At 40.1% G+C, this 27,948-nt stretch overlaps 1 protein-coding gene across 2 annotated transcripts in view; it reads right to left on the reverse strand.

The window, feature by feature from the left end:
• Nucleotides 1-591: 591 nt before the first annotated feature.
• CERS6 (ceramide synthase 6) overlaps nt 592-27,948 on the reverse strand; it is a 110,487-nt gene continuing 83,130 nt past the window's right edge. The window contains exons 7-11 of one of the 2 annotated variants that reach the window (XM_085066536.1): nt 26,015-26,143; nt 22,569-22,675; nt 10,154-10,310; nt 9,135-9,158; nt 592-6,665 (exon numbers count right to left, since the gene is read on the reverse strand). In XM_085066536.1, the coding sequence (XP_084922662.1) occupies nt 6,504-6,665; nt 9,135-9,158; nt 10,154-10,310; nt 22,569-22,675; nt 26,015-26,143 (579 nt within the window). In that variant the 3' untranslated portion in view covers nt 592-6,503. The remainder of the gene's footprint in view (nt 6,666-9,134; nt 9,159-10,153; nt 10,311-22,568; nt 22,676-26,014; nt 26,144-27,948) is intronic. The other variant, XM_085066537.1, reaches the window with a different exon arrangement.

A 27,948-nucleotide genomic window follows, 5' to 3' on the forward strand; every position in this document is an offset into this window, starting at 1 on the left:
CTGCCTGAATTTCCTGCTGAAGTTATCAAAATGTTTTCAAGCATCTCATTTCTAAGTACTTCCTCATAATCTTTTGATCTACACCAGAGCCTGACTCACAGTGGTGTTTTGTAGGCTTTACTTAGGTGAGCTGCAGCTTCCCCTTAGGAGAACCACTGTACAAGAGTGGCTCCCTTCTCTCACTTTCACAAGAGGTTACTAGGTGCTGCACTGCTGAGTGACACTTTAGCCTAAAAGAAAACATCTGAATATCTATTTCTAAGAAACACTGCTCACCTGGACTGAAAAAAGACAGCTTTTCCAGGTGGGCCCAGCTGGACATTCAAGAGTTATTAACATGCAAAATTTAAATATTGAAATCCTAGAAAAAACGTTCCTTTTTTTGGTAATAAAATATTTTAATTTGTATAGAGAGAACTTGTCCTTTCAACACTTCCTGTTACAGTTTCATACAAGGAATAACATAAAATACTGTGGTGATAAATGCAGCAAAGACATACCTGGATCTCTCCAAAAAGTGCTGGCTAACAATCTTTGAGCTAAAACAACGGAAAACATTGCATCTCAGAGAAAAAAGAATAAAACCAACAATACATTTCTAATACTTATGTTTATTATGAAAGTGTCTCCAAATTAAAATAGCCCACAATACTGGTTGGTTCCAGAGATTTTACGAGGAATAATTATTCTCCATATTAGAAAAACCCCAAACCCAGTCAAATAAAAGACAAAATAACTCCCGAAGTTCCACACAGTAGCTGTACATGAAAGGACTTCTAGCTAGTGCATCACTGTATCTGGGACAGTGGAGTTCCTACACATCACCACATTTCTGAAAGAGTTGCTCAAGCACAGGACTGTCATGAAAGCACAGGTAAAAATGTGTCATCTGCCTCACCCTGACTTGCAACAGTTAACATGCACAGTATGGTATGAGAGGTTGTATAAAGTTAAACCCCAGAATAGCAAAAAGCTGAAGCTCAACAGAAGCCAGAAAATGTGTTTTGGTGCACATATTTTAAGTCATGTAAGACAATAATTTTTGCCTTTTGTCTGACATGAGTGGTCACTGGTATAATAATTCCATGGTATTTCTTCCAGTTTTTTAATTGAAAACAATTTCAAAGACTGAGAGTTCCGTACAGACACATTCAAACACTGTGTTTTCATTGCAACTTCAATCAGAAATCTTTACCATTTAAAGGCTATACATGTACACCACCTTTCCAAACTTCCACTAGAGCTTTTTAAAAAGAAAAGAGCAAAAATAATAACATTGTCTTACTGAAGTTCCCATTAGGTCACTGTTCCAAATCAAAACCAGTCAAAACAAGAAATACAAACTGGTTTTGCTTCATGGTTTAAAGGCAACTGTAGTTTGCAGAACATTGAAGTTAGGCCTAAGAGGGTCTACATTACAGGAAGGGTAAAAAGTATTCAATACTCCTCTCCCACAAATGTCACAGGAAGTAGACAATAGGAGACATACAAAAATGAGTTGTAGCAAAGAGATTAAAAAAATACCAAAGCATCAACTGTATAAAACCAATGGTAGCCCATATTCCTCTGAAATACAGAAGGCTGTGGTAATGAGAAGATGAATGAAATTGGCATTAAGCTTCCTACTAGAGCACTCTGTGTACAACATGGAGTGTCTCAATCAACCAGCATTGATCATCAGTGACATGTGCTGCAGGGCCACGGCTTTCGCCCTCATGTCCTGTTCAGAATCAGACAGTGATTTTTACCTGAATCAGATGCAGATTTAAGACAAGAATCACTTCACTGTAAGCAAAGCTCTAGTGCATGTACTTGGTTCTCAGAAAAAGCATTGGGCATTGGCAATCACACGGTCACAGAACGGTCACAGAACGGTCACAGGCTGAGGCAGGAGATACAAAGCTGTGACACCTGTACCAATTCTGCTGGAATAATTGAATAAATAACAGATAGAAAAAACTACAAAAGGGCAAGAAGGAAACAGCATGGGACACTTTGGTATTTTAAAACTAGCACTATTTAACACTGCTCGAGACCCAAAAGACTCCAATGTCCACCTTTGTTGTTTGATCAGGTATTTCTACCATTTTCTGCAATGTTGTTCTTTATTAAAAACCAAACAAAAACACTAACCCACCATATATTTTTCTTTTGATACAAAATATGCCAATATGGGAAACAGTAAACAAAGGGTGACCTGAATCTTATTTTGCTATAATCTGGGCTGTCTAGGAGAGAAGACAAATTATTACTATTTACTAATAAACTAATTTCCTCCTTTTTCTACTTCGACATCTCAACCACTGTGTCATGTACTGTACTATAAAAAAGCAGCATAGAACTTGAAGACAGAGAGGTTATAGAGTACAAACTCTCATTTCTAGAATTACTAAATGACAATTCTACAAAAGGTGTGAATATACAGAACCTTTTAAGGTCTCACATTTACCATGAACCATGCGAATAATTTCAGTCAATTTTCTGAAATATGTGCAATTAACCTCTAAATACTTGATGGCCTCCAAATGCATCTTGCAAAGCTCTTCACCAGAAAAGCAAACAAATTCAAAAGAAAAAGGAAACAATTGCATGGCATTTTCTCTGCAGAGTGGAAGCCAAAGTTTTCTCACCCATCAAAGCACACTGCCATGTCTGATCACTAAAACACTTGATCCTTCCCACTAGACACAGAAAACAAAGAGTGAATTTGTAATTTTTATGTTTAACTTCTAGCTTGAAAGATCAGGGATTGTTTAGCAAAGACTGGTGAAGTTCTCAATGCTTCCTTTTACCCTATTTCCCCAAATGAGTTATTTGACTCTCTTACCTCATTTACTCTCCAGACTTATCTGTATGAAGTTTATGCTAGACTGCCAAGAATGGACTCCAAAAAGCCAGGATTAGAGGAGATATGTTTGTGCTGGGGAGTGAGTTGAACCAAGGTAACTGTACATGATTTAGCATATCACAGATGTGACTGAATTTAAACCTCAAAGGAGGAGTTTCAATCCCAGGTGCACTATTTAACAGTGAGGATCGAGGAGCCATGACAGGCTTGAGGGGGGCTGATGGAAACCTCATGAAGCTCAATAAAGCCAAGTGCAAGGTCCTACACCTGGGTCATGGCAATCCCAGGCACTCCTACAGGTTGGGTGGAATAGGGATTGAGAGCAGCCCTGTGGAGAGACTGGGGGGTGATGGCTGATGAAAAACTCAATGTGAGCCATCAGTGTGCACTCACTGCTCAGAAAGCCAAACGTATCCTGGGCTGCATCCAAAGGAGCAGGGGGGCAGCAGGGCAAGGGAGGGAATTCTGCCCCTCTGTTCTTGTCAGACCCTGCCCAGGGTACTGCAGCCAGGTCTGGTGTCCCCAGCATAAGAAGGAAATGGAACTGCTGGAGCAAATCCATGGGCCACAAAGTTGATAAGGGGATTGCAGCACTTTCCCTGTGAAGACAGGCTGGGAAAGTTGAGGCTGTTCATCCTGGAGAAGAGAAGGTTGTGGGGAGACCTCACAGCAACCTTGCAGTATGTGAAGGGGATCTACAGGGAAGCTGGAGAGGGACTCTCTGTCAGGAACTGCAGTGATAGGACAAGGAGTAGTGGGTACAAACTGAAAGAGGGAAAATTTAGGTTAGATATTAGAAAGAAGTTCTTTACTTTGAGGGTGGTGAGACACTGAACAACTTGCCCAGGGAAGCTGTGGATGTCCCAACCTGCCAGTGTTCAAGGCCAGGCTGGATAAGGTCTTGAGCAACATGGTCCAGTGTGAGGTGTCCCTGCTCATGGCAGGAGGATTGGAACCAGATGATCTTTAAGGTCCCTTCCAACCTTTGACATTCTATGATTCTACGATACACTAACAGCATAGGCAGTGGTGGTAAATCATCTCAAGGTTTATAGCTCTGACTCTACATCTGAATCAGCATTACAGAGCATTGCTGAAGAGTGACTAAAGGCCTCTAGCACAGGGATTGTTGTCAGGAACTGCTCTATGCCCTGTGTCACCAACACTGCAGCATGTTGTCTATGCTGTACATGTTGACAATTCAGAGCAACATTCTGTTCTAATGTAAGACAAAATATTTTGCCAGAATACAATTTTTGTAACCATCTTTGCAGAAGGGAAATGGCTCAGTGGAGGTAGTAATCAACACCATGAAAGAGGTGTGTTTAAATTGATATTCTCCATTACCATCTTAGCAGGTCAGATTTCACAAATTATAATCTTTATTTAATATATCCCAGGATGGTTTTAAATTTTTTTCATCATCTTTACAGTAATTACTACACAGCTGCAGCTTCAAACACTATGGATAAGATACTTGCTATTGCAATCAAGTGTATTTTCACAGGTATAACCTGCCCTGCAGGTAACTATATGAAATCAAATGCACAGGAGACAGATGAAAGAAATTAGAGGCAGAGAAACTTTCTGGGAAGAAGGAGATTTAGGTAAGGCTCCCTTGTTCTCTCAGATATACTCATGGACATATAAGCTGTGCAGTTGCTGGATTACAAGGTTATCTGGCTTCTTCAAATGATGCTCTGTGGGTAGTAGAACTGACTGATCTTTTGTGATTTACAATTTTTAAGGTTTCTTACCTTTATTGTTTACTAAGTTGAGGTACTATTTCCATTCATGCCATACCAACCTTGCTTTTAGCACACCTTGTTCCTAACACACAAGAGTTTCTAGGGATAATAAAGGTTTTAGAAGTTTTCAAGAGTGACCAGTAGAATAGGACAAATCTCAGTTTTCAAAAGAAAGAAGTGACAGCACAACTTTCTTCAATGGAGTCTGTATAAAATAGAATCTTTAAACATGTTTTATGGCAGCAGAAACCATCGATATTTTACTATTTGCATAGGTGGAAGGAATCAGAAATTACTTAATGGCTCAGATTTCTAGCTGAACAGAGCACTCCAATCCCTTTGTATACAGAAGACATACTTAAGATTTTTTTCTTGGTTTGTTCCTTCCTTTTTTTTAAAAACTCTTTTTTTAACTATATATATATATATATATATATATACATATATATATATATATATCTGTGTGTGTGTGTATATATATATATAGATATATATAGATATATGTAAGTCTTTGGTCTATAAGCACATTGGTTCTGTGTGCACACACACAATCTTGTTAAACAGTAGGTTGCATAGAGTCTGTTACCCAAGAACCTTGTCTACTTTTGGCACTGCTGTCACAAATCACAGAGTGTCCTGCAAGAGTTGTATGATCCTTAGCATCCTACATCCAACTTTGATCTAGAGACTGGAAGAAATACATATATAATGTTTAAAAATATGTTTACTTTGGGTGTTACTTTGTCTTCTTTGGGATGCTATTTGTAAATCCTGGATGAAAAAGGAATACAAAATAATTTTACAGACACCCTTAATTTTATTTGTAGAGGTGATGAAATTCTGATGAGCATTCAAAGGTTGCTGTGAATTATGCTAAGTGAATTTTGCTCAAGTTCTGACACATTTAAAATAAACTAATTCTAGTGATGTGTGATGTTCTGCCTTCTCTCCCTTCACCCTGCCAAGGAATTTTCAGCAACAATTTTCAGAACAATACCTAGACTGAGCTGTGTCCGAGGAAGCAATGAACTTTTCGTCTGCCGTTTTTTCCATTACACCCCTGCTCTTCAACAGGTGAACGTGCAAGAACAATTTCAGGAGTTGGGTCTGGATCCAGAATGATGCATTTGAAAAAGCACCTTTTTATGTGGAATCTCTGCAAAAAAGCTAAAATCTGTAGAAGTCAAAAATTGAAAGGCCAAAAACAAAAGTAAGAATGAATTTATCCTAAGTGCTGACATCAATGCTTTTGGGTATTTGCACAACAAATCAAGTCTACTTCTAATGCAATTAACCACCAAATGGAATTTTAAATTATCCTAAAATAATATCCCACAATTACCACATTTTTTCCCAAATTATGTTGGAGGAACAGTAACTGTGATTTGATAGGCAATTTCAAAACCAGTACTTTAAAACACAAAGATAGCAAAAATATCTGAAGCAGATCTAAAATCTATAAAGCTATGTTCTATCTTACTGTAAGTAACAAATCAAGCAACTATTACTTATAGCAGATTCAGCAAAAGCAACAGGGATGGACAGACGAGATCTGAGCATGATGCTCTCCATCACCAAGAATCCAAGACATGAAGTTTGAGAATGGATATTCCCTTTTGTCCAGAAGTTCCCAAAAGAATAAAAAATAAATAATATTTCAGACAGTACAAGTGAAAATACTGCTCCCATTGTGTCAGTTACATACACATACAGCATGCCTACGTATACAGAATGGTGTGCTGTCTTCATTCACAAACAGGAAATATGGCAGTGCGCTATCAGAATGCTTTGATACTCCTAATTTTTTCTGATGCTGAAATACATGAATAAACCGCATCCACAACTTGTAATTTACTTCCAGTAGCAAACAGTCCATTCTGTTCGTGTCTCATGGTTGAAGTGAAGGATTAATGCTCCTCTGAGCAAGTGCCACCAGTAAGATACCCATTTGTCCCATTGGCACCACTGGTCCCATTGGTGGCAATAGTGCTGTGCAGGGCCTTTGAGCGAGGTACTGTTTCTTCCTCATCGGAGCTGGACTCAACATCACTTCGGGCATCCTTTGTTACCTGCAGAATGCGGAAAAGTAAGCAGTAGGTGACTGTATGGAAACAACTCAGCTTTTTGGTTCAAGAGAATCACAGAACTCACACATTTTTTCAATTTGAGCTTTGAAGGCAATCTCAGCTCTGGCACACTTCTCTGCGTTTGCATGCCTGGACTCACTTCAAACACGGATGTCTGCACATACATACACCATGTGCAAAGGCAGGGTGAGAACTCAGCACTGGTGCACTGAAAGTAGAATGGCCAAGTGCTCAACGCAAAGGGTTTTGCACAGACTAAAGTAAACAACAATCCAAGCTCCCAAATTCAACCTCAGTCCCTCTGCCCTCCTACTAACTATAACTTTATTTCCTGTCCTTCATTTGGATTGCTGCTCTTCGACCTGGTAATACAAAATGTTCAACACAACTTCCTGCCCCTTGTCTCCCAAATCTCTACAGACCACACAGCTCCAGGGAACAGTGCTACATGCTCACAGGAGGAGACAGAGTACTGCTTGAACATACCACAACAGGTAGCTCCAGTCTGTCACTTCAGACAAGTGGTGAGAATGGCGTCTGCAAAATGTGGACATAGTCCAGTTCAGTCCCTAACATAGAAATCACAGTTCAACTGTGTGCCCCACCGTGTCACTGGAAAGTTGTTTCAGAAATAGATGAGCATTAGTTGCTAGGGATTTCCTGCTCATTTTCAGCTAAGTTCTTTGAAAGATCTTGAAAATCTCCAAAAATGGCAGGGGTCCACCAGAAGAAGTACAAAAAAATGCATAAATAGAAAGAGGTCTGAAGTTTAACCTGCATGCAGCTCTAAGGATGCCATTTTCATGCCTGCTTCTACTCCTGAGCATCCCAGTTTCTTCAAGATCCATCCATGCTATGCTGGCTGCCACAACCGGGCAATTACAACTGACTTTACTACAGAAAATGCACATAAAAGGGGGTAAAATGCTTTGTGAGTCTTTTTTCTGAGGACCTAAAAACACTTACAGAACAGGGCCACTGCGTGCAATTTTTTGCTTACGGTAATCCTCCTCTCCTCTGGAAAATCTTCATGACAATTCCCCTCTAATCTCAGAAATAGCCATTTGCCTTTGGGGCTCCCAGTGTTGCCCCTGCAATATCATAATACCTGAGTGACACTATCCTGCTTGGAACCAGCAAAAGAAGAAAACAGTTCCCATATCACTCCTAACAAGTAAAGTATTTGATGTCAATGTCTAGCAAGCCCACAATTCTGACACCTGTGAAACTGGACTTCAGCTGAAGTCAGAAATTTCCTTCCATACTTACACAGCTTCAATTAACAGGTTACTTCAGTGTCTTTTATATAAAGGGACTTTTATATTACAGCTGGTGGGGGTGCAGAAATACACTTAGAATTGCATTCCTATCAGACAGAAGAGAATGGTCTCAGCACAAGGTACCGAGTACCTGTGATCTGGTAAACCAGATGACTGAAAAATTCTGCATCATCCTAAATTCTCTTAACATATTAGATTCACTGCCAATTCTTTTGTTAGGGTCCTCCTCCAAAGCAAAAAAATCAAAATAAGGTTCTATGCTCTAGCCAGTTCTGTTAAACATGATCTACTCTCTTTATTTTTAAAATGTAGCAACATAGCAGGGTCTTCTCACTTAAAACCTGATATGAATGCAACACATCTTGCAGTACTTAGTTCCTTTGGTTTATCCCCGAAAGAACACACTGGAGTAATTTCTGCAGGAGTCTTGAATATATACATATATAGATTTGGAAAACTCCTAAGCACAGCAGTGACTAAGAAATAGATGACCAGGATTACATTACAAATTTAATTATAACTGATTGCTGTATCAGCTGAGCCCTTCAAAAGGTGGACACTAGTACTGCAAAAATAAAGTAACAATTAAGGATGAAGATCTACTGTAAGATATCTGTAATATGATGTGAAAATAGTTCTTATTTTTACTGCAGAAATAGAGAGAATGGCGCTGCAAGTGAGGAAGTAAGTTAGGATCTGAAGGAAGATGAATCCTCTGTACCTACGTCATACATACCCAGCTCTAACCTGGTCACTGTGTTACTGCAAGTGTCTAACTCTGCTCTTGTACAATCTAGATTTTCTCCTGTGCCGTTGTTATAACTGCAAGGTGAAATAGTTACAGTCTTAAGTGTGTGTCCTGAATGCTGACAGAGCAGCTGCTTATCCTGCTGAGATACATATATGCATGTGCATACACACACATGTATATGTCTGTGTACAAATAGGTTGCAGCGTAATAGCACAGATAGAAGTGTGAATGGTTTTAGGTGATGCATAGCCAAGAAGTAAAAATGGCCTTTAAAGATAGTCTTCACTTAAATATATAAATACAAACAATGGATAAAAATACCAAGCAGAAACTACAAATTCAAAGAACCAAACCAACCCAAACCACAAACAACAGTGCTGTCAGAATAAATCTTTTGCATAGGAAATTAAAGAAACTTACTTGCAAGGGGTTCCACTTCCCAGCCTTCCAGCACAGCACAAGGGAAATGATAAACAAGCAGAGTAAGAGAAAGTAGGAAGCACTCATTGAAGTCACTGATATAATTCAGACAGGACAGCTGAGGCTAGTAATTGCTAAAAGCAGAGGAGACTAAAGTGTGGCTTCCAGGCAAAATGCAGCTCATGAATGCACTGTCTTTCACAGAGTGAGTGGCAGATTTTGGACTCTGCCAGTGCATGGCTGAGCTCTCCAGCACATTCATAGAAAGCAGTTTTCTCGAGAACAACCCCATCCACTTTGGGGTCAGACACATCAACTCATGTGCTCTGCTCTTTAAGGGCAAAGTGCCTTGTACTTTACGTGATCTGTAAGCATGAGTTCTACCACCTACACGTGAGCACTGCATCTGCATGGCAACTGTAACGGGGTGGGCATTTCTGGGAGCGAAATCAGACCTTCCTGACTAATGTACTAGTGGCAGCAAGACACTGAATTTTGGCTCAAACAGTCTTGCTCTGGGAATACTAGAAAGAAAATATATAACTCTTTGCAATACCTCATTAATACCAAAACCCAAAAGAGGCTGTGATCTCTAACTTTGCCAATAGCAAACTCAGCAGAATTTCATTTTGTATTATTATTGCTATCACTTCCGGCTGTGAAATTAACATTTTGCTAACAACTACTATGAAGAAGAAAAATAGAACTGGCAGCCCCAAGAAAGCAGTTTACTTGTTGGGTTTTTTTTAATCTGATTTCCTTAATGTAGTTTTGTTCAGTGTACCAGATTGTAAAAAAGAAGTGTGGAAGCTCATATAAATACAATCACTATAAAGAGTATTATTAACTTATCTAACAATCATTAGGAGTGGGAAGTTTCCAGGAAAGGAGAATTTACCTAAAACAAGACTTATCTTCAGTAGCGTGTTATGGATTAGATAAAAAACAAAATAACCAAAAAGTAACCTCTATTGCTATTGAAAAACTTAAAATCATTAAACAGAACTGTGTTTTCTTACCTTGCCCTTTGAAATAGCTTTGTAGGCTACCTTTATGATTAGGTAAGACCACAAACATTGCAGAATTAGAAGAACGATAAGCAGCACATTGAGGACCCAAAAGGCAGGAAAATTGCCCAGAGCTTCATACAGTTCAAACAACGTTGTGTTTAATATCCTAGAAAAGAAAGGAACAGAAAAATAACACTTTCTTTAAGCCAACAATCGCAAAGAAGTTATTTTTAAATCAAGATGACAAGTACTTGATTAGATGGGATCCACATGGACAGTCAGTTTTCAAAATAATAGTGACTTGGACTGAATCACACAGGTGTCCCCACAGAGAAACAACATCAAAATGTTGCTTTCAATATTTAATTTGATTTGTAAATATTGCATATAGAAAACCAAGATCCTCACTGTGCATTTCTTCTCTTCATCTATACATATAGCAGCTGCTGGTTAACTCAAATAACTCCTTCCTTGATTAATAACAAAAATGATTGTATTTCATATTTTTTAAATGAAGTTATTCTATCTCAGCTGCCTCCAGTAGGGGTTTGGTGCCCCCATATTTTTTGCACAAAATGCAATTTGCATTTGTACAACCAAGAGTGAGGTTATGTACACTTATGTACAACCAGGAGTGAGGCTCAGCAGTTACATACAGGACAGGTGGACGATGGGGCAGTGAGGGAGAGCTTACTGCAGCCTTTTGATACTGAAAGGGGGGTTATGAAAAGATGGGGACAAACTTTTTAGTAGAGCCTGTTGAGATAAAGCAATGGCTAATGGTTTTAAGGTAAAAGAGGGCAGATTTAGACTAGATACAGGGAAGAGGATTTTTGCAATGAGGGTGGTAAAACACTGGAACAGATTGCTCAGAGAGGCTGTAGACTCCCCATGCTCGAAACATTCAAGGTCAGGTTGGAGAGGGCTCTGAGCAACGTGATCTGGATGAAGATGCCCCTGATCATTGCAAGGGAGGAGGGCTAGATGGCATTTAAAGATCCTTTGCAACCCAAATCATTCTATGATTCTAAGATGTTCAGGCAGTTCTAGACATTTGAACCAAATTTTTGAGAATCAGCATTTCAGATACAGTCAGTAAACTGATGTTATAATGATTTCTGAAGCTTTGTGAATACAGCACTAACTTTCTGCCCACTCTGCCAAAGCAGATGATTTAAATCTGGATCTCAGCAAACAGCCTGGGAGCAGAGTGGAGAACACACAACAGAAACAATGGCATTTTTTTAAAACAATGATCTAGGAATGGCTGTTAATTAGGGGGAGAAGAATAAGGCAATATAAGGGTTTGCCAGCCTTCACCCATTTCCCCTGCTGATGCAGAAATTCATTCAAAACTCCATTGGCTTTCTGTTCTTTTCTCCTCGTTTTAAATGAGCCATCCCGCTAGTCACTAGATGGCGCGTTCAGCCCAGCCAGCCCCGCGGCTCCGGGGCTCCGGCACCCCGGGATGGCGATGGCACCGGCATCCTGCACACAGCAGGAGCAGCACACAGCTCAGGGCACGAGTCATGGGTACTGCTCTCAGCTTGTTAATAAGCAATCACATCGCCACAATCCTTTCCAGCAACATAAAACCAGTTCAAGCAGTACTAACACGAAATACGTACAGACAGCAAATCCAAAATATGACATTTAGTGGTAATGACTTATGTGTGTAACACCATTTGTCAAAAATCAACTGGTGATTTCCAATACACTGGCCTAAATACTGTAGGGGTATTTCACAGTACTTCTACCTTTTTATTCTTGCCTTCTTATGCTGAACTGCACATTTGCTTCATAATTTATCGAGAAGTTGATGTTTTATCACCTCCCCATACAGCTGTGTTTTTTCACTGTTGTCTATGGTGTGAACACCAGAAAATGTTTTCCAGTTTGCAAAAACCCCATCATATTATTGCTTCTGTCAGTTAGAACTCTTCATTAGGTCAGCACTTCTCAGATCTTTGCAATTTGATACTAAATGCTAGCTTCTGCTTTTGAAAATTGTTTCTGGACTGTTTTATTTCTCAGCTCATGGAAAATCCTGATAGCTGGAGAGCGGAACACAATGTCATGGAAGGTATTCTTCCCTTATTAAATGCATCTCAAGGAGGGTTGTGCACCTGGCTGTGTGAAACAATCAGTTTAGCATCTTGGATCAGGCAGTATGGCTGATGAAAGCAAATAAAAATAAATTCACCACTTAAGATCCAATCTACTCTTACAGAAACCTGCGGTATTTTTTCAGGAACGCTGCCACAGTATCTGAGCCACTGGCAGAGATAATCCTGTACTTACTGTACTACCACTCTAATTAAACACTCAGAATAAAATTAACAGTTTCAACAACTATTAAATCATCTGCAACATATGAAAAGTAACACAGGTTTTTCCTCTACTAACTCTTTATCTAGCCAGCGAAGCAGTACTTGGGACACCAGAGATAACAGACCCACACTGACTCATTAAGATTACACTCCCTTCCCATAACTTTGTTGGCCCAAGTCCAGGCTCTTGGGTATCAGCTACTAATTCTTGGCAAGTTGATCCCTTTTCTTGCACCAAGAATGAAAGGAAAACCTGCAGAAGAAGGAAGAGGGATAAAGAAAGAGAGGAATGCGTGGAAGAGTAAAATGCTGATTTATATTTGTCTGAGGACTGACAAAGATGTGCTGTGTTTGCTTCTGAAAGGATCCTGAGAGGAATGAAAAGAGGTACCATATAGAAGGAGCAGGTATTCTTCCAGACAAGCAAGATATTAGTGATAAACTCTGCAGGATGATGCATAGCAGGATGATGGGGACTATTATCACATCCAGTGGGAGCAGAAACTGTGCAGCTGAAATCAGTGCTACTGGCACTGCTTCTATAGCACTGTCCAGTGACCAACATACTGTGCGTGCAACGTGCTGAATTAAACTCACTTTTTTAACACAGCACAGTAGACAGAAGTCTCAAAGTATGACCAAGGACAGCACAAAATGATACCAGCTTGTCCAAATAATTCAGAATGAATGTCATTATCTCCTTTTAGTGTATCTAAGACAACACTATTCTATATTGCACCATAACCACCTGTATTTAGACACCTTTCAACATTGCATATATTACAGAGAAAATAGGTAGTTACACTTATGCAATTAGGTAGTTACATTAATTATCCCATTTAGTGCAAGTAACTCAACAATATTCCTACCAGCAATGCTTCCAAGTTTCTGTCTTTTTTGTAACTTTTCCTTTAAAAGAACAAATAATTGCACTTCTGCCCCCAAAACATAGTACTTTATTCTTCATTAGATGTGGTAAAAAGTGACCATGACCAGAGAACAAAGAGTCAGGAGTTCTAATTTGTAGGTTTTGCCATTATACTAGCTTATGTGATCAAAGAAATGTTTAAATTTCTTTACACAGTTCAGTTTTTGTTAAAGACAGTCACAAAGTATTTGCACACCTACTTGACCACATAAAGATGCTGTGAGAATTAGCCTGTTTATAAAACACTGTGGACTATTTCCTTAACAGATGCCATGAAACTGACAGGTAGAAAAAAGTAACACTGAGATTCACAGATGAATGAAGAGCAGTGGAGTGTGTGCACATGTTGATCAGCCACAGGACGATAAATCAAATACATTTCACCAGCATGGGATTTAGACCTTGACTGAAATCTAGTAAGACTTCATATCCCAGGCTGTCCTACTTTTGATGACAGTGATACTCAAACGACCTTACTCATAGATGTTTCTGCATGAGAGACTTCAAATGAGTTAAATAGCTTTTTACCTGAGAAACAGTGTATGGAATGATACACAAAACAGTGATTAAATTGAGGAAATTTTGGTTTATAGCACTCCATGTACTGAAGTCCTCAAGCTGCAGTGCAGCTAAATATTTAAATATAGCAAATCCAGCACATAAAAGGCTATACTGCCAAGTTTTTCATCTGAGTTTCAGCTTGGCCAGCTGCTGTGTCTATATCACTGTTCTGCTTCTTGGTTTTGCTGAGTGGGAGAACAAGCTTGTTTCCCTTTTCAGATCCTGCCGTCTCTTACATTTGCAGCCCTCTGGAGTGTAAGTGCATGGCAAATACAAGAGGAGTAGCAGAGACCCGCTGTGAACAGAGAAGAGTCAGATGGACCAGTCACTCACACTGAAGCAAAGAAACAGGGAAAGAAGGACTGGGAGAGAAAGAGAGATGATCTTTCAACAGCATCTCAGACTGATTCACCAGATTGGCTGGTTGGTGATGTTCATTACCCTCTTCTTTTAGACAGCTGATGAAAGATCTCTGCAAAATGCAGTGACAGAAAGAACCTAAACCATTGAGTCAGTATTCAGAACAACATTAAATCCACACATTTCAATTTTATCAGTGAGCTCACCATCACGTGGCATTCTGCTCACCCACAGTAGCCCTGCACCAGAGGATTTCCTGACATGGTACTAATACACACTCAGCTGCTGGAGAGATGGGTGGCTCTTGTCCTAACACTAATCAGGAACAATACGTCTTTGCAGAAATTACAGCCCTGCCACTGAGACTGTGTTATTTTAAGCCCTGTGCAGATCAATAGGATTTCCAATTACTTAACTAAAATGATGGAGCAGGCAGGAAATTATTCATGTTTGATGTACTGTAGAAGAGACCATTCTGATCAAGCTGTCACTGTCCTGCTTTCAGCTGTGCTTTTCACTCTGTTCCCTCTCATCAGCAGTTACTGCTCATTAGCTGATTTTGCACCCATTGGTATGAATAGTAGCGTTTACACCCTTGTGGACAGAAAAAACAAAGATACAAGGTCACAGACACCTTCACAATCCAAGCTCAAACCTCAGAAGAGTCTTTCAACAGACATCAGGATATGGAGAGAATTCAGATTTCCTAGCGGAATCTAATTATACTCAGCAAAATGTTGTATCAGTAATGTGTCATGGCAAAATGCCTGTGTAAAGGCCCATGATAATAACAATTCACAGGCACCAAGGAACTATGTTATGCTAAGAATGACACTTCCAAATCTGAAAATCTTCAGGCACACATAAAACTTATATATGAGCAACAGAGAACACATATCAAGATCCATTTACCTGGAGTTCATGTTATTCTACAAATGGGAAAAGCATTTGTTTTAAACTATAGTTTCCAATCTTTGCAAAACAGAGTATCAGAGTATTTAAAAAAGCCTTCCTCATGCCTCTTTCTGTTGAGTGAAAGTAAGTGCAGTTGTGTTTAACTATATGCCACATCTATGTCTGTGAAATCAGCTCTAAACAGTTTTCAGTTTGATCCAATTTTCTTAGTAATTATCTATACTTTCATGGATATTATGGGTCAAACTCAAACTCTGCCATTGTGCAACATTGCTGAAACCAATAAAATGTGCTCACGTACATGGGGGCTGAGTTTCTCTCAAGATGTTCAGCCACTATGACCTCCTCCTAGCTGAACACAAACGAGATGCCAGCTCATCATGGCTGTTGATCACGGTGTGCAAAAGTCATTTACTATTTCAAGCTGGTTAAGTCAACTTACTCCCCTGCTTTCGTAGAGCTATGATTTTTACATCCCACATACATCAGAAGCTTGCAGTGAACCAGTAGCATTGTTTTGCGTTTATACTGACCATAGCATCACAAAATATGTGCCAGTAACAGCACCCCGGTGCTAAAGATACCTCTAAGAGAAAAGAGGCTGAGAAGAGGCAGAACGTTTGCACAAGTTTCAACTGCCTACCTGAGCTGATTTAAAAGTGGCTAACATGTCTGGCCACAAAAAAATACCAATGCTGTTTCCCTTCCTGAGAGATTTACACTCAGCAGAGTAATTCTGAGCAAGAGAAGTGCCACTGCACAGGTATCTGTCCTGTTTCCAGTTGGAGCACAGGTTTTAGACAGGACATTTTTCTTAATAAAAGGAGAAGTGAGAACACCAACCAAACAGGCTATCCTTGACAACAGAAAGCATTATTATAGCCACAGAGTACAGTCCGTAGAACCTAAAAATGAGGATAAGAATCAGGTTTAGAAGTCTGAATTTTTTCTTGATGTGAACCCATTAAAATTTTTAAAATGGAAACACTGAACAAATGCCACTTTTTGTTATTTACATTGCAAGGCCACAATGGTGAATGACACCTCTAAACTTTCCATTTCTTATAGCTTCCCTGTATATAGCTGGATCAGTATTAACCTGGTACTCTGAAGATTTCATCTTTGCTTCTTGTAAAATTCCGGAGGCCTGAATTCACAAATGTTGTACACAATTTGAGGAAATAAAATAACCAGGGATTAGAAAGGATAATATCTGATAATGTTTTGTCAGAGCAGATGGGATGACAACATTATATGCTCTGCTAAAGAGCTAAGACAAGAGTTGTGAGTAAATTTATAGACTTAGATAATTAAACCTTCTTTTTAATCCATAAATTGAAGTATTTGAGTTCTTTGAATATAAGATAAATATATAAACATGAGTTCTTTGAATATCCTACTGTTAATTTGTCAAAACCTTGTTATTAAATGCTCTTGATAAACTGATTGATTGTAAGTTGCCTTCTGAAACTACAAACAGACTGAAATGTAAGTACATCAGATAATTTTTGCTAGTTCTACATCATCTACTCGACAGCATGAAGAGCATCGGGAATCAAGTATCAAAAATCGTAATTTATTCCTTCAGTATCTGCTATTTACAAGCAACTTATGATTGTGCTGTGGTTTAAGACAATATTCTGAGAAAAATGACCTTGAGACAGTGTCAGAAGAGATTTGTTATCTTAATAAAAAAGTTATTTTATTATACTAGCCAGGTTAGAAAGATTTGCAATCCAACAAGAGTAACTAAAACCATCACAAAACAATTGTGTTCATTCAGAGTCAGCTGGGATTTATCTGGCTACCTGAATTCTTACTGTGTCAAGTAACTGACCAGGATTCTCGCTTTAACTACTGCCCATTTTTTGCTTTGACATAATAGGATGCCTTGAAGGGTAAGCTGGAGCTTTCTGTTTTACCAGTACGTTCAGAGGAATGAAGCAGGGTGACTCTGCTGGGGTCCACATGCTGTCTTCCCACACAATACACATGCTCCAAGGGCCAGTCTAGGTGAAACGTGCCAGGAAAGAAAACCAGCATGAAAGACTACAATTCCACTTTGTTCCTTGTTAAGAGCTGCACAAACCCAGTCAATATCAGCTAGAGAACAAAGTTAAGAAAAACAGAGGGTCAGCAAATTTTTGTAGCAGCTGCTACTTGTGAGAGCTCTGCACTGCCCTATTTGCTCAGAGAGAAGCTGATTCCGGGATAAAAGAAAGGAAGAGAACAGTGCAAACTGCCAATACTGTATCACTACTTGGAAACACAGCATGTGCCTTAACAACCTGGCTATGTCCCACACTAGTGGTCAACCAGTGATGATACAGGAGGAGCCATTCAGCCAGTCATGCAGAGGTGACAGCAAGTCTGGTAATAAGTAACTAGGGGTCATTACAGCTCACCATGGTGAACAGAGGTTAATTTTAACTCAGGAAGAATGACACCAGGCTTGTCTGGCTCCTGCACATAGTCACTGCCATGTAAAAGGCAATTAGGAATCAGCCATGAGCCAGACTGTGGGTACTCTCATGAACGAGCTTTAAAAATGAAAGAATTGCAAGGAACAAAGTTGCTCTTCTGAGGATTGGCCAACCCATGCTTATATAAGACATGTCGGCACCAAAATCTCATTTAGCAGCCATACTCTGCAGCTGATGAGGAGACATACACCTGAAACAGCTTTGAATTTTAACAGTGAGAATTACTTTTTCCATTTTTTTCCCCTTAGAATATTTTTAAACAGACTCACAAACGGACTATCCAGTTAAAATATCTGGACCTACGGACGTCAAACAAGACTATACCAACTAATCCAAGTAGTTGACTGTTCTCTTCAATGTGACACAACACTCTGGACACTGACAGTGTATGAAGAGATCAACAACAGAAAGACATAATACAGACTACCTGGATTATACCAAATTTGCCTAGATGAGAATTTGGGGGACAGCATATGCAGAACATGACCTCTGCTTCTTATAATCTGCTTAAATCAGGCTTTCATTTAAATCTGCACTGTCAAGGCCCTATTTTAACATTTTTCAGGGCATATATGTAATATGTGCATGCTGAGACCTCACAGATCACACGAATGCCAAGGCTGTTTGCATCCTTCTTTTTGACAGCAGTACTTGTCAGCAACACTTCCCTTAAACAGTTTTTTACCTCCCAGACAAAGTAAATCATTATAAAAGTAATCAAAATAAGCGAAAAACTCAGGAAAACGGCATTCTACTAACTAGTCAGAGCAACTTGAAAGAACCTGAATTTACCCAGCTTGGTGCCTTCACCTGGTAAATGTAAGCCCAGCTTCCCTGAGAGTTTGAGGTAACTGCTTTACCTAGCCTGATTAGACTAGCCAAGGGCTCATATTTTGGTTTGAGATTGCTTTCATTCTCCCTATAATCCTGTATCACCTGAGAAAACATCACGTTCCCCCTGATTCATGGAGAGTTGTGCTCTATGTTGTAATTTGCTCGAACATTGATTATGTGCAAGTGGGAGAATTTCACAAGCAAAATGTCTTGTCAGTGAAAATAGCAGCTTTACTCCTACATTCACTCAGCAGCAGGAGGCAGAAAGTATCCTGGGGTTTTTGAATTATTGCTGAAATGCACTCCAGATGCCTGCAGAAAGACTGCTAAATATATACCTAATTGCCAGTTTCTTTTGTCTTAGCCCTGCTGTTAAACAACCTTCAAACAACAGCATTTGATACACTTTGAATTCTTTATTAGCACCTTTATGCAAAATTAAATGGCACTTGTGCAAAGCAGCAGCACAACAGCATGCCAGTGCTTCGGAAGTGACGTCTCTGGAAGCCTGTCTTGGGCATTCACCTTCCTGTGTGGGGGAAGTTTTCTTATAAATTACAGTCTTCCTTTTACATTACATGCACACTGGTTTTATATCTCTCAGCTTTTATGCTGAGAGATTTGCATATTTATGTAATATTAATCAGGCACCAAATTTTGCTATTTTGAATTTTCAGCAAAGGAGAGCAAAACTATGCTTCCTGGCCTGCTGCCACTCCACTGAGTCATCTTTGCTGACATGCAAACTAATGGGGGTGAAGATTTAGAATTGCTGTTTCACAGAGGAAAAGGATTTGGGAGAGACAAGCTCAAGCATCCCATGCTTCAGCCCTGGTAACTCTAACTCCCATGTGCATTGCCTACAGTACAGCTGAGAACAATGAAACTGCCTCTGGGTGTATCTAAGGCTAACCATTAGGAATGCATACATCAAGGCTTTGGTCTGGAAATAAAATGGGTCTTAAAAAATCAAAGATCATATACACCACACTAAACTACTTGCATATTCAAATAAATAAATGTACTTTTCAATAATTAAGGAATATGGAGGTTTGGGCTGGTATAGACTTAGTTTTCTTCAAGGCAGGTAGTACAGGGCTATATCCTGGATTTGTGCTGGAAACAGTGTTGGTAGTTCCAGGATGTTTTTGCTATTGCTAAGCAGTGTTCACACAGAGTGAAGGCATTTTCTGCTCCTCACATGGCCCCACCAGTGAGGGGAACGGGGGCACATAAGCAGTTGGACAGGGACACAGCCAGGACAGCTGTCCCCAGCTGACCACAGGGATATCCCACACCACATAGTGTCATGCTCAGCATATAAACTTGGAGGAATATGGAGGAAGGAGAGGATGTTTGGAGTGTCAGTGTTTGTATTCCCAGGTCACCATTTCACATAGAGCCCTGCTGTCCTGCAGATGGCTGAACACCTGCCAGCCCACAGGATGTGGATGAAAGCCTTGTTTGGCTTTCTTTGTGTGCACAACTCTTGCCTTATCTATTGAACTATTTTTGCATTCTCTCACTTTTAACCTACTGATTCTTTCCCCCATCTCATTGGTGAAAAGTGAGTGAGCAGCTTCATGGGGCTTTGTTGGCAGCTGGGGTTAAACCATGACAGGGGAGAGAGAGACAGAGGGATCACCAGGGTAACCACTCTGGTTGTGACAGGGAGTACACAGCACACTATTGGCTGCTGCATTCCTGTTGATGGACAATCCCTGGCTCAGTTTTCTTTACACTCTCCCTTCATGTATTTCTATATTGATAATACCTGTTTTGAGCTTTCTCTTTTCTACATTAAAGAGTCCCACCTGTCTCAGCCTTTCCTCATGTGAGAGGTGCTCCAGTCCCCTAATCAATCTTAGTGACTATTTGCTGGATTGTCCCCAGTAGCTCTGTATCTCTCTGATGCTGGGGAGGCCAGAACTGGACACAGTGCTCCACATGGCCTCACGAGGGTAGGTAGAAAGGACAGATCACCTTCCTCAACCTGCTGCCCACACCCCTCCTAATGCAGCCCAGGAAACCACCAGCCTTCCTTACCAGCAGGGCACAGTGCTGCTCATGTTCACCTTGGTGTGCACTGGAACCCCCAGTTGCTCTGGTGCAAGGCTGCTTTCCAGATGGTCAGCCTCCAGAAAATACTGGTCTGAGACTTTGCACTGCTTTTGCTGAACCTCTGAGGTTCCTGTTGGCTGTATCTCCAGCCTGTTGAGGTTCAATCCCTTTGGATGGCAGCACAGCCCTGTGGTCTATCAGCCATTCCTCACAGGTAGGAACATGGGCAAAATTCCTGAGGGTGCACTCTGCCTAATAATCCAGTAATTACTGGATTATGTAATTACAAGTCAGCAATTTCATCATAGAAGGTTATCAGGTTGGCCAAGTATGATTTCCCCTTTGCAAATCCATCCAGCCCTCATCTGACTGAGCCTTCCCTGAAGCACAGTCATGTACTGCAGTCTCCAGTGGCAGAACTGCACTGGTGAAATAGGGTCCTCCCTTCATTTCTCAATATAAAATAGAATGCAAGAGAAAGGTGAAAATCCCACAAGCAGGAATGTCGCCATTTTTCCTATCTGAGATCTGAAACCAGAAAAACTAGCTTATCTCATTTACAGAAATTCAGTGAATGGCCCATTTGACTTCAAGGAAGGACTGAGGAAGGGAAGCAAACCTGTTTAAGAAATAATCGCCCCTTGAAGAAAATGAAAAGTGTTTCTAAACATGCAGTTTGTGAGTTTATCCATTGTCATGTTTTGTCATGGTTGCTCACCGGCTCAGCACAGTAGGGAGGAGGCATTATGACATGATCTTTGGAGTCATCAAATGCTAAATCAGACTTCTATATTGTAGAGTTAAGCAGAACTGGTGACGGTGACACAGCTCCCGAAGGGCACCTTGGTCCTACCCTGCCTGCATCAACAAAACCTCGAAGAGATATCCTTATAGAGGCTTTGAAAGGAAACTGTGGCAGAGAGGTTGACACTGGCATCTGCAAATCCTCTGCATATCCGAATAAGGAGCCCAGTGGTAATCTCTCTAAATAAACTCTTCAAAGGATACAATTTCTTGCTTCCCAAGAATAAAACTGTCACTGTTATCTACTAATGCAATGAGAGACCTCTCTTACTTTCCTAGAAACACAGATATCTGTGCTAATTCTGTTTATAAAAAAGAAAGGATTGAGAACAGAAAAGAGCCAAGGTAAACACCTTCTCTCAGCCCTCCTCATACAGAGTGCACAGGTTGCAGAAAAACTTCAATGCATTTTTACATGGAAGTACACCCATGTGTTTCCTAATAGCCATCTGCCCTCTGGATGCAGAAGATTATAGCCAAAAACTCAAATGTCTATGTTCAGTTTGTGTGCATGCATGTCTGTGCACCTAGCAGAGAGTATGTACAAATAAAAGCAGCTGAGTGGGAAGATGTGAGACTACAGTGAGACGTGTGTAACTATCTTATAGACATATGTGTTACACAGCTACCCCAAGAACCCCAACTCAAAGGAGAGGTGCAAAAGGAGTAGCCTGCAGTATTGCAATCTGTGTGGCAATAACATCCTTATACCAATTTCAGCAGGTCAGACTTTATTTGTTCCACTTTTTCTTTAAGCTGAAAATGTTCACAAAGTGTGCATTGAAAGCCATTGAGAATATCCTAACTTCAAGCTTAGCTTCTGTTCAGTTTTTTTTTTTGTGACTAATATTTTCATTTTTCTCTCGCTTCTTGCCAACACAGCCAGCCACCTGGTAGCCTGAAGTTATGCTGTCTCCAACCAACTTCTACCTTAAAACCAGCAGAAGCCCCAGATGCTTCTCATCTAGCACGCATTAAACACAATGGAACTCTAGCAAATAGGCTATTTCAGCACCTGGTTATGCCTGAAACTCTCCCTAGTGCTTTGGGAAACAGAGTAATGGCAATGAATCCTGTTCAATTACAACACAGTTATTTCCAAGCTTGTTTGGTGCTTAGCATTTGAGGAAAACGATGTCCTTACTCACCATAAGGGATATATGCCAAGCCTACTGACAATGAAGACAATGGCAAATGTAAGGAACAGAAGGTCACTCAGTTTTTGACACTTGCAGTAGTTTGCCATTTTGGCAGCCTGCAAAAGAAAAAGATACCTTTTTACTTCCAGGACAACTGAGTTCTCTTGTACTCTGTATAAGCTGTAAGAAGAAAAAGAAATCAAATTTTTATGAAATCACTAACATTTTCACTGGGCCACCTCACAGTGATCTTGGAACCCCACCAAGCAGCTGGAAAATGTCTTCTTTGAAGAAAAACCAACCCAGACTGCATACATATTTAATTTCTTTATTCCCCACTCAATTCCATTTTTGAGATTCTACAATTTCAGATGCACAAAAATCTTCTAAACCTTTCATTGAACTTCAGTGTGTTTATAGTGTCCTTGTCCCCAGCCTTCTTACCTGCCTGTCTCTCACCTTGCCAGTATGCTCCACTGGCATTTTCAGCAGTCACCCCTTCCATATGCCCCATGCTCTCTGACTTTCTAGTGCCTGCTATATAGAAACTTGGTCTCAATTCTTCCACTACACCCAATATCCTAAATTCTGCTGAAGCATCTCTTCTTAATTTTCTGCCTATACAGAATAGTTTCCACCTCAAAGATTATATCCCTCCCCCTCAAGTCTTTTTCCAAGGCTCTCTTTTCAACTTCTTCATTCTAACTTGTTGCCTTATGCTTATTTTTACATGCTTCTCTCATATGTCTTCATGCAGTCTTCTGACTCTTTCCCCATGAAGGACTCATCGATTCATTGCTCTTCTCTGAAACTCCTCATTAAAACATTCATCTTCCCTGAAGCTTCTTTATAATTTTCTCCCTGAAGAAAATAGTATACAGGGAAGGAAGCTTGTTTTAAGATATCTGTGATGCTTCCATAGTGGTAACGTGTGTAGTTATTTTTAAATAAAAACTTTAATATTTAATAACACTTTAATATGGGGACAGTATTCCTTCACGCTTTCTGTCAATGTTTCCAGAGTCCACTTAAGTCACTGGGAACCCTTTCAAAGCTCCTCTCCAAGGGCACCTGCATCCAGCTCCCATATAGAGAAGATACTTGTGCAGATTTTTCAGAGTGCGAAGAGAGAGCAAAATTACCCCAACTATGCACACAGAATACTATTCTCAATGCAGAATTCAAACCAGAGAAACAGATAATCTAGATGCCAAAACCAAACCTGCACTTTTGGATGATACCCAATTTTTGCAATGCTCCTACTGAAAACCTGAACATGAAGAATATTCCTCACTAAAGAAACCAAGTTAGGAAGCTCACAGAATATGAGGAAAACCACCAGTGCTGCAAAGAAAACATAACCCTTCTGAATCAGCTCCATTTTCTGGGGGACACAAGTGACTTTCCTAGCAGTTTGTACTCACAGCCTAGTTTGAAGGGAAAGAGAATCCTTCGGTGACAACATGCAAAGCCGAAGCATTACTAACTTCTTTGATTTTCAGATGATGGAAAATTCAGTCCAGGAATTCTGGATGTATTTCCATGGTGGCAGTCTAAAAAACTGATTTCATAGTGTATGAAGCTGATACTACTATAGCAACTTGTAGTAGTATCATGTAATTTCTCAAAAACAGTACAGCTATCGGGACATCAATTCTCAAATAACAAATTATAATAATTTTACAAATTATAGTGATAAAGCAAGACGACAAAAAAAGCAAAAGAATATGTTGCTGTTGGTTAGAATTTGGCCACCTAAGACAATACAACACAATTTTCTGTGTTTAAAAACCATGACCACAACTGAGTAACACAGCTCTATGTATTCCTGAAAATCCTACTACGGTTCTTCTATACTTCCAGATCCTGAAGATCTGTGGACAAAAATCTCACCTCCAGCATTTCCACCAATGCACAATACTTTTTGCAATGAGAACAGCAAAAAATGGTACATTCCAGCTTTCCACTGCGCATGCTTCATTAGGAAATGGTAGATGGAAAGAATCTAGTGGCCACCAGAAATAGCTTTTCATTTTTACCAATATGTAATAGGTAACACAGGTCAGGTGTTACACAACCAACCCATCGTGGCAAGATACTTAAGTTCTTTTGCAGTTTGCTAGTACTTATCCTCTGCACTGACTTTCCCCTCAGTAATGTCAGCAGTGTGCAAGAGCCCATCTCCTCTCATATAGCACCAGGGCTGTGATCCACTGCACTTGCAGAATTTCCAGTCAAAACAGACTGAAAGAATTGACTAGAAAGACCACTTCAATTATGCGCCTTATGAGGAAGCATATTTGCTGAATGTTTGCAACTCAGGCGAGAATACCAGCAATTCCTCTTTGTCTTAGTGAATAAACAGAGGGTAAGGTGTTAGCTAGCCTATTACAGTGTTTTTATAGTTCCACAGACACTGGTCTCATCGAGAATAAACATCTTTAAGTACTTCTTTCTGGTGGTGAGAAAAGAGGAATGAATAAAGTTTAGGTGAAATCACAGCTAGCTAAACACATTCCAAAATCAGAAAAATACACTTGCTGATATGTAATTATTTCTATCAGGAGAAATCCACATTCACTTTTGATTTCTATCTCAGGCAGTCATGTGCCTTCTAGATTAAAAAAAAAAATTAAAAATAAAACTGTATTTACAGCACTACTGAATCAGAATGCCAGGATCTTGATTTTGCAATAGGTGACTCACACAGTGAGTCTATATTCTGGCATAACAGGATCCTTGCAGGTACTTGAATAAAAAATAATTTCAGACAAAATAGTTATTAACTTTGGAGGAGAGTTCACAGAGAGCCAAATACCAGCATGACCCAGAGCTGTCTAGTAACTGAGGCAGATAAAGGATGAAATCTCTAAATTGCCACTATGAAAGTTGCAGACCATCTTGACTCTAAAGAATTTCAATCATCCCTTCTTCTCCAAATCCAACTGCTTAATGCTGGTACTAGGATCCAGAGGCATGGGAACCTGGAAAATCAGAGGTCAGCTCACTGGCCAAGCCCAAATAGCCACTAAATTGTCCAACAACCTCTGCTCAGCAAAGTGGAGCAGAACCACACTGTGACACCTTGATTCTTTTGGAGACAGGGTTATTACTCCACACACCATGTCAGAGGGGTTAAGAAGCAGGTGGCCCACTGTCAACCACTTCCCAGATTCTGCAACTTTAGCTTTTGATTTTACCATGTTGTATTTAAAATCTGCATGCAGCCCTCCCTGGCATGCAATGCATTACCAGTCTCTGCTCTGTACAACCAACTTATCAAGTGATAAACCAATTGGAAATCAGAAACATGCACTGCTACTAGCACAATATATTTAAGCAAGGAAATACACTCTATTAATCATCATTACCATCCTGAACTGGCTTAGGAAATACTTTTTCTGCATAGCAAAAAGATTTTACCTACTGACAGGATGACATACGAATTATCTCACCTCTAGGAAAATATCAGATGCATCATGGAGACATAAGATCAAGGTTCCCACTCGTGTCAAATTGGTTATATATGAGAAGGTAATCAGGGTGATTGCTACAATGTGATGTGTAAACATGATTCCAAAGTCCTAGAGCAGCAGAAGCAAGGAAAAGAAAACAAAAACCAAAAAACAATGAAGCAAACACTGATATTCAGTACTCATATACAAAAATGGATGTTTCTTAAATCCAGCATTATGTTTAAGTTAGAAAAAGATATACTACTAAAAAAGATATATCTACTATATAAGTGCATTATATACCCTGCTCTATATTTCATTTAGACTGAATAAAATAATCATTGTATGTTAACAAAATGCAAAAATATTATTGAAAGCTAGGCAATGACTACACTTCTTAGTTCACAGTAATTTAACTTAATAAAGTAAACATTTGCAATTGAAGTTACTCTGGAAAGGCATATGTACATACAAATCAATCCACCATACTTTTTATGCACTGAGTCACATACAAATATAATGATATGCACAATAAATTGCCAAATAATGCACCATTCAGAAGAGTGAAAATAGCAACAAGGGAACACTAAACACATTTCCAGTGCACTAGGACAACAGACACCTGCCAAGGACAACTGAGAGAATTCCAGATCCAGGCTTTTATTTGTTTGTTTTTAATCAAGGTGCTTTGTCTTCACACTGTAAAGGGTCAGAAAAGTCTTCAAATGAGCTGGTACACCTCCTCCTAATTGGTTCCAATCCGCTGCCTTCCAAATGATGCAGGCTAGCTGGTCTCCAGATCAGTAACTTGCGGTTATTTGGCAGAAAGTAACTGTTACTATTGAAAAATCTGGAGCAGTGAACCTCCCAGAAATAACATCACACTCCCAGATACTTGCCAAGCAGCAGATATAGCAGAAGGAATGACCTGCCTGCCTGGACTAGGCTCCCAGACTGATTAATGAGAGAAAAGGACCTGCAGAAATGAGGCTCTTCTCAGCAAGTGACTGACACTGAGTCAGTCAAAAAGAAGTCTTCTTGGCATTTGCTGAACTACCTGCACTGCTTTGAGAAAGTGACCTTAAGAAAAGATCACAGGCAACGTTTAACTGGGAAGTTTCTCTATGGACCAGATGCAAAGTTTGTTCCACAGCTCCCAGCAGACCTAGTGGCTCTCATGGAGAACTGTCTGAAGGGAGAGAGATCCAGGCAGACGAAAGGAGCAACTCCTTCAGGCAGCCTGCTCACCAAGTATATTGGGAGGTGGAATTTGGCTTTCTGATAGCATTTGTGGGCCAGTCCTGCTGAGCTGTGGTAGTCTTCAGCCAAGCAGCCCACAGCACAGAAACCAAATCTGAGACCCTTTAGAGAGGCAGCACCTGATTGACAAAGGAACTGCAGGTCCACACGTTGGGCCCCATGGAAAGTGCCATGAGCTCCAACTAACACAGTGCCAACTCTGGAAGAGCAGCAGCTACAGCTCCTGACGGCACTTGTCTCTTCAGCACTGAGAGAAGTAACTGAACAATGTTCCCACACTCCTCTATGGGAATGTAGCAGGCACCACTGCTTTTAAGGACATGCACTACTGCCTCTCAGTACCAGCACTTGCTTTCACTGCAGTGTACACCTGGAGCTCATGGAAAACCTGCAGCATGAGCAGTCTCACTAACTGAAGAGGGACAGGACCTGCTCCCAGCCTATCACTTTATATTTAATGCTATCAGGTGCTACAAGATCGTATTTCCTACTACTCAGTAGGCACTGGCAGTATCTCCAACACAGAATTGAGGAAGGGTAGGAGGGTAGGGAAGGGGAGAATTGAGATAAAAAGACTAAAACCAGAGACTTGTATGCCAGTTTAGTAAACACCCAACATTTCTCAGCTAGGTTATCTGGCCCCCAGCAGCATGGAACACAATAAAACACATTCA

This window comes from Lichenostomus cassidix, chromosome 7 (genome assembly GCF_008360975.1).
Source record: "Lichenostomus cassidix isolate B80296 chromosome 7, HeHo_3.0, whole genome shotgun sequence".
NCBI classification, from domain to species: Eukaryota; Metazoa; Chordata; class Aves; order Passeriformes; family Meliphagidae; genus Lichenostomus; species Lichenostomus cassidix.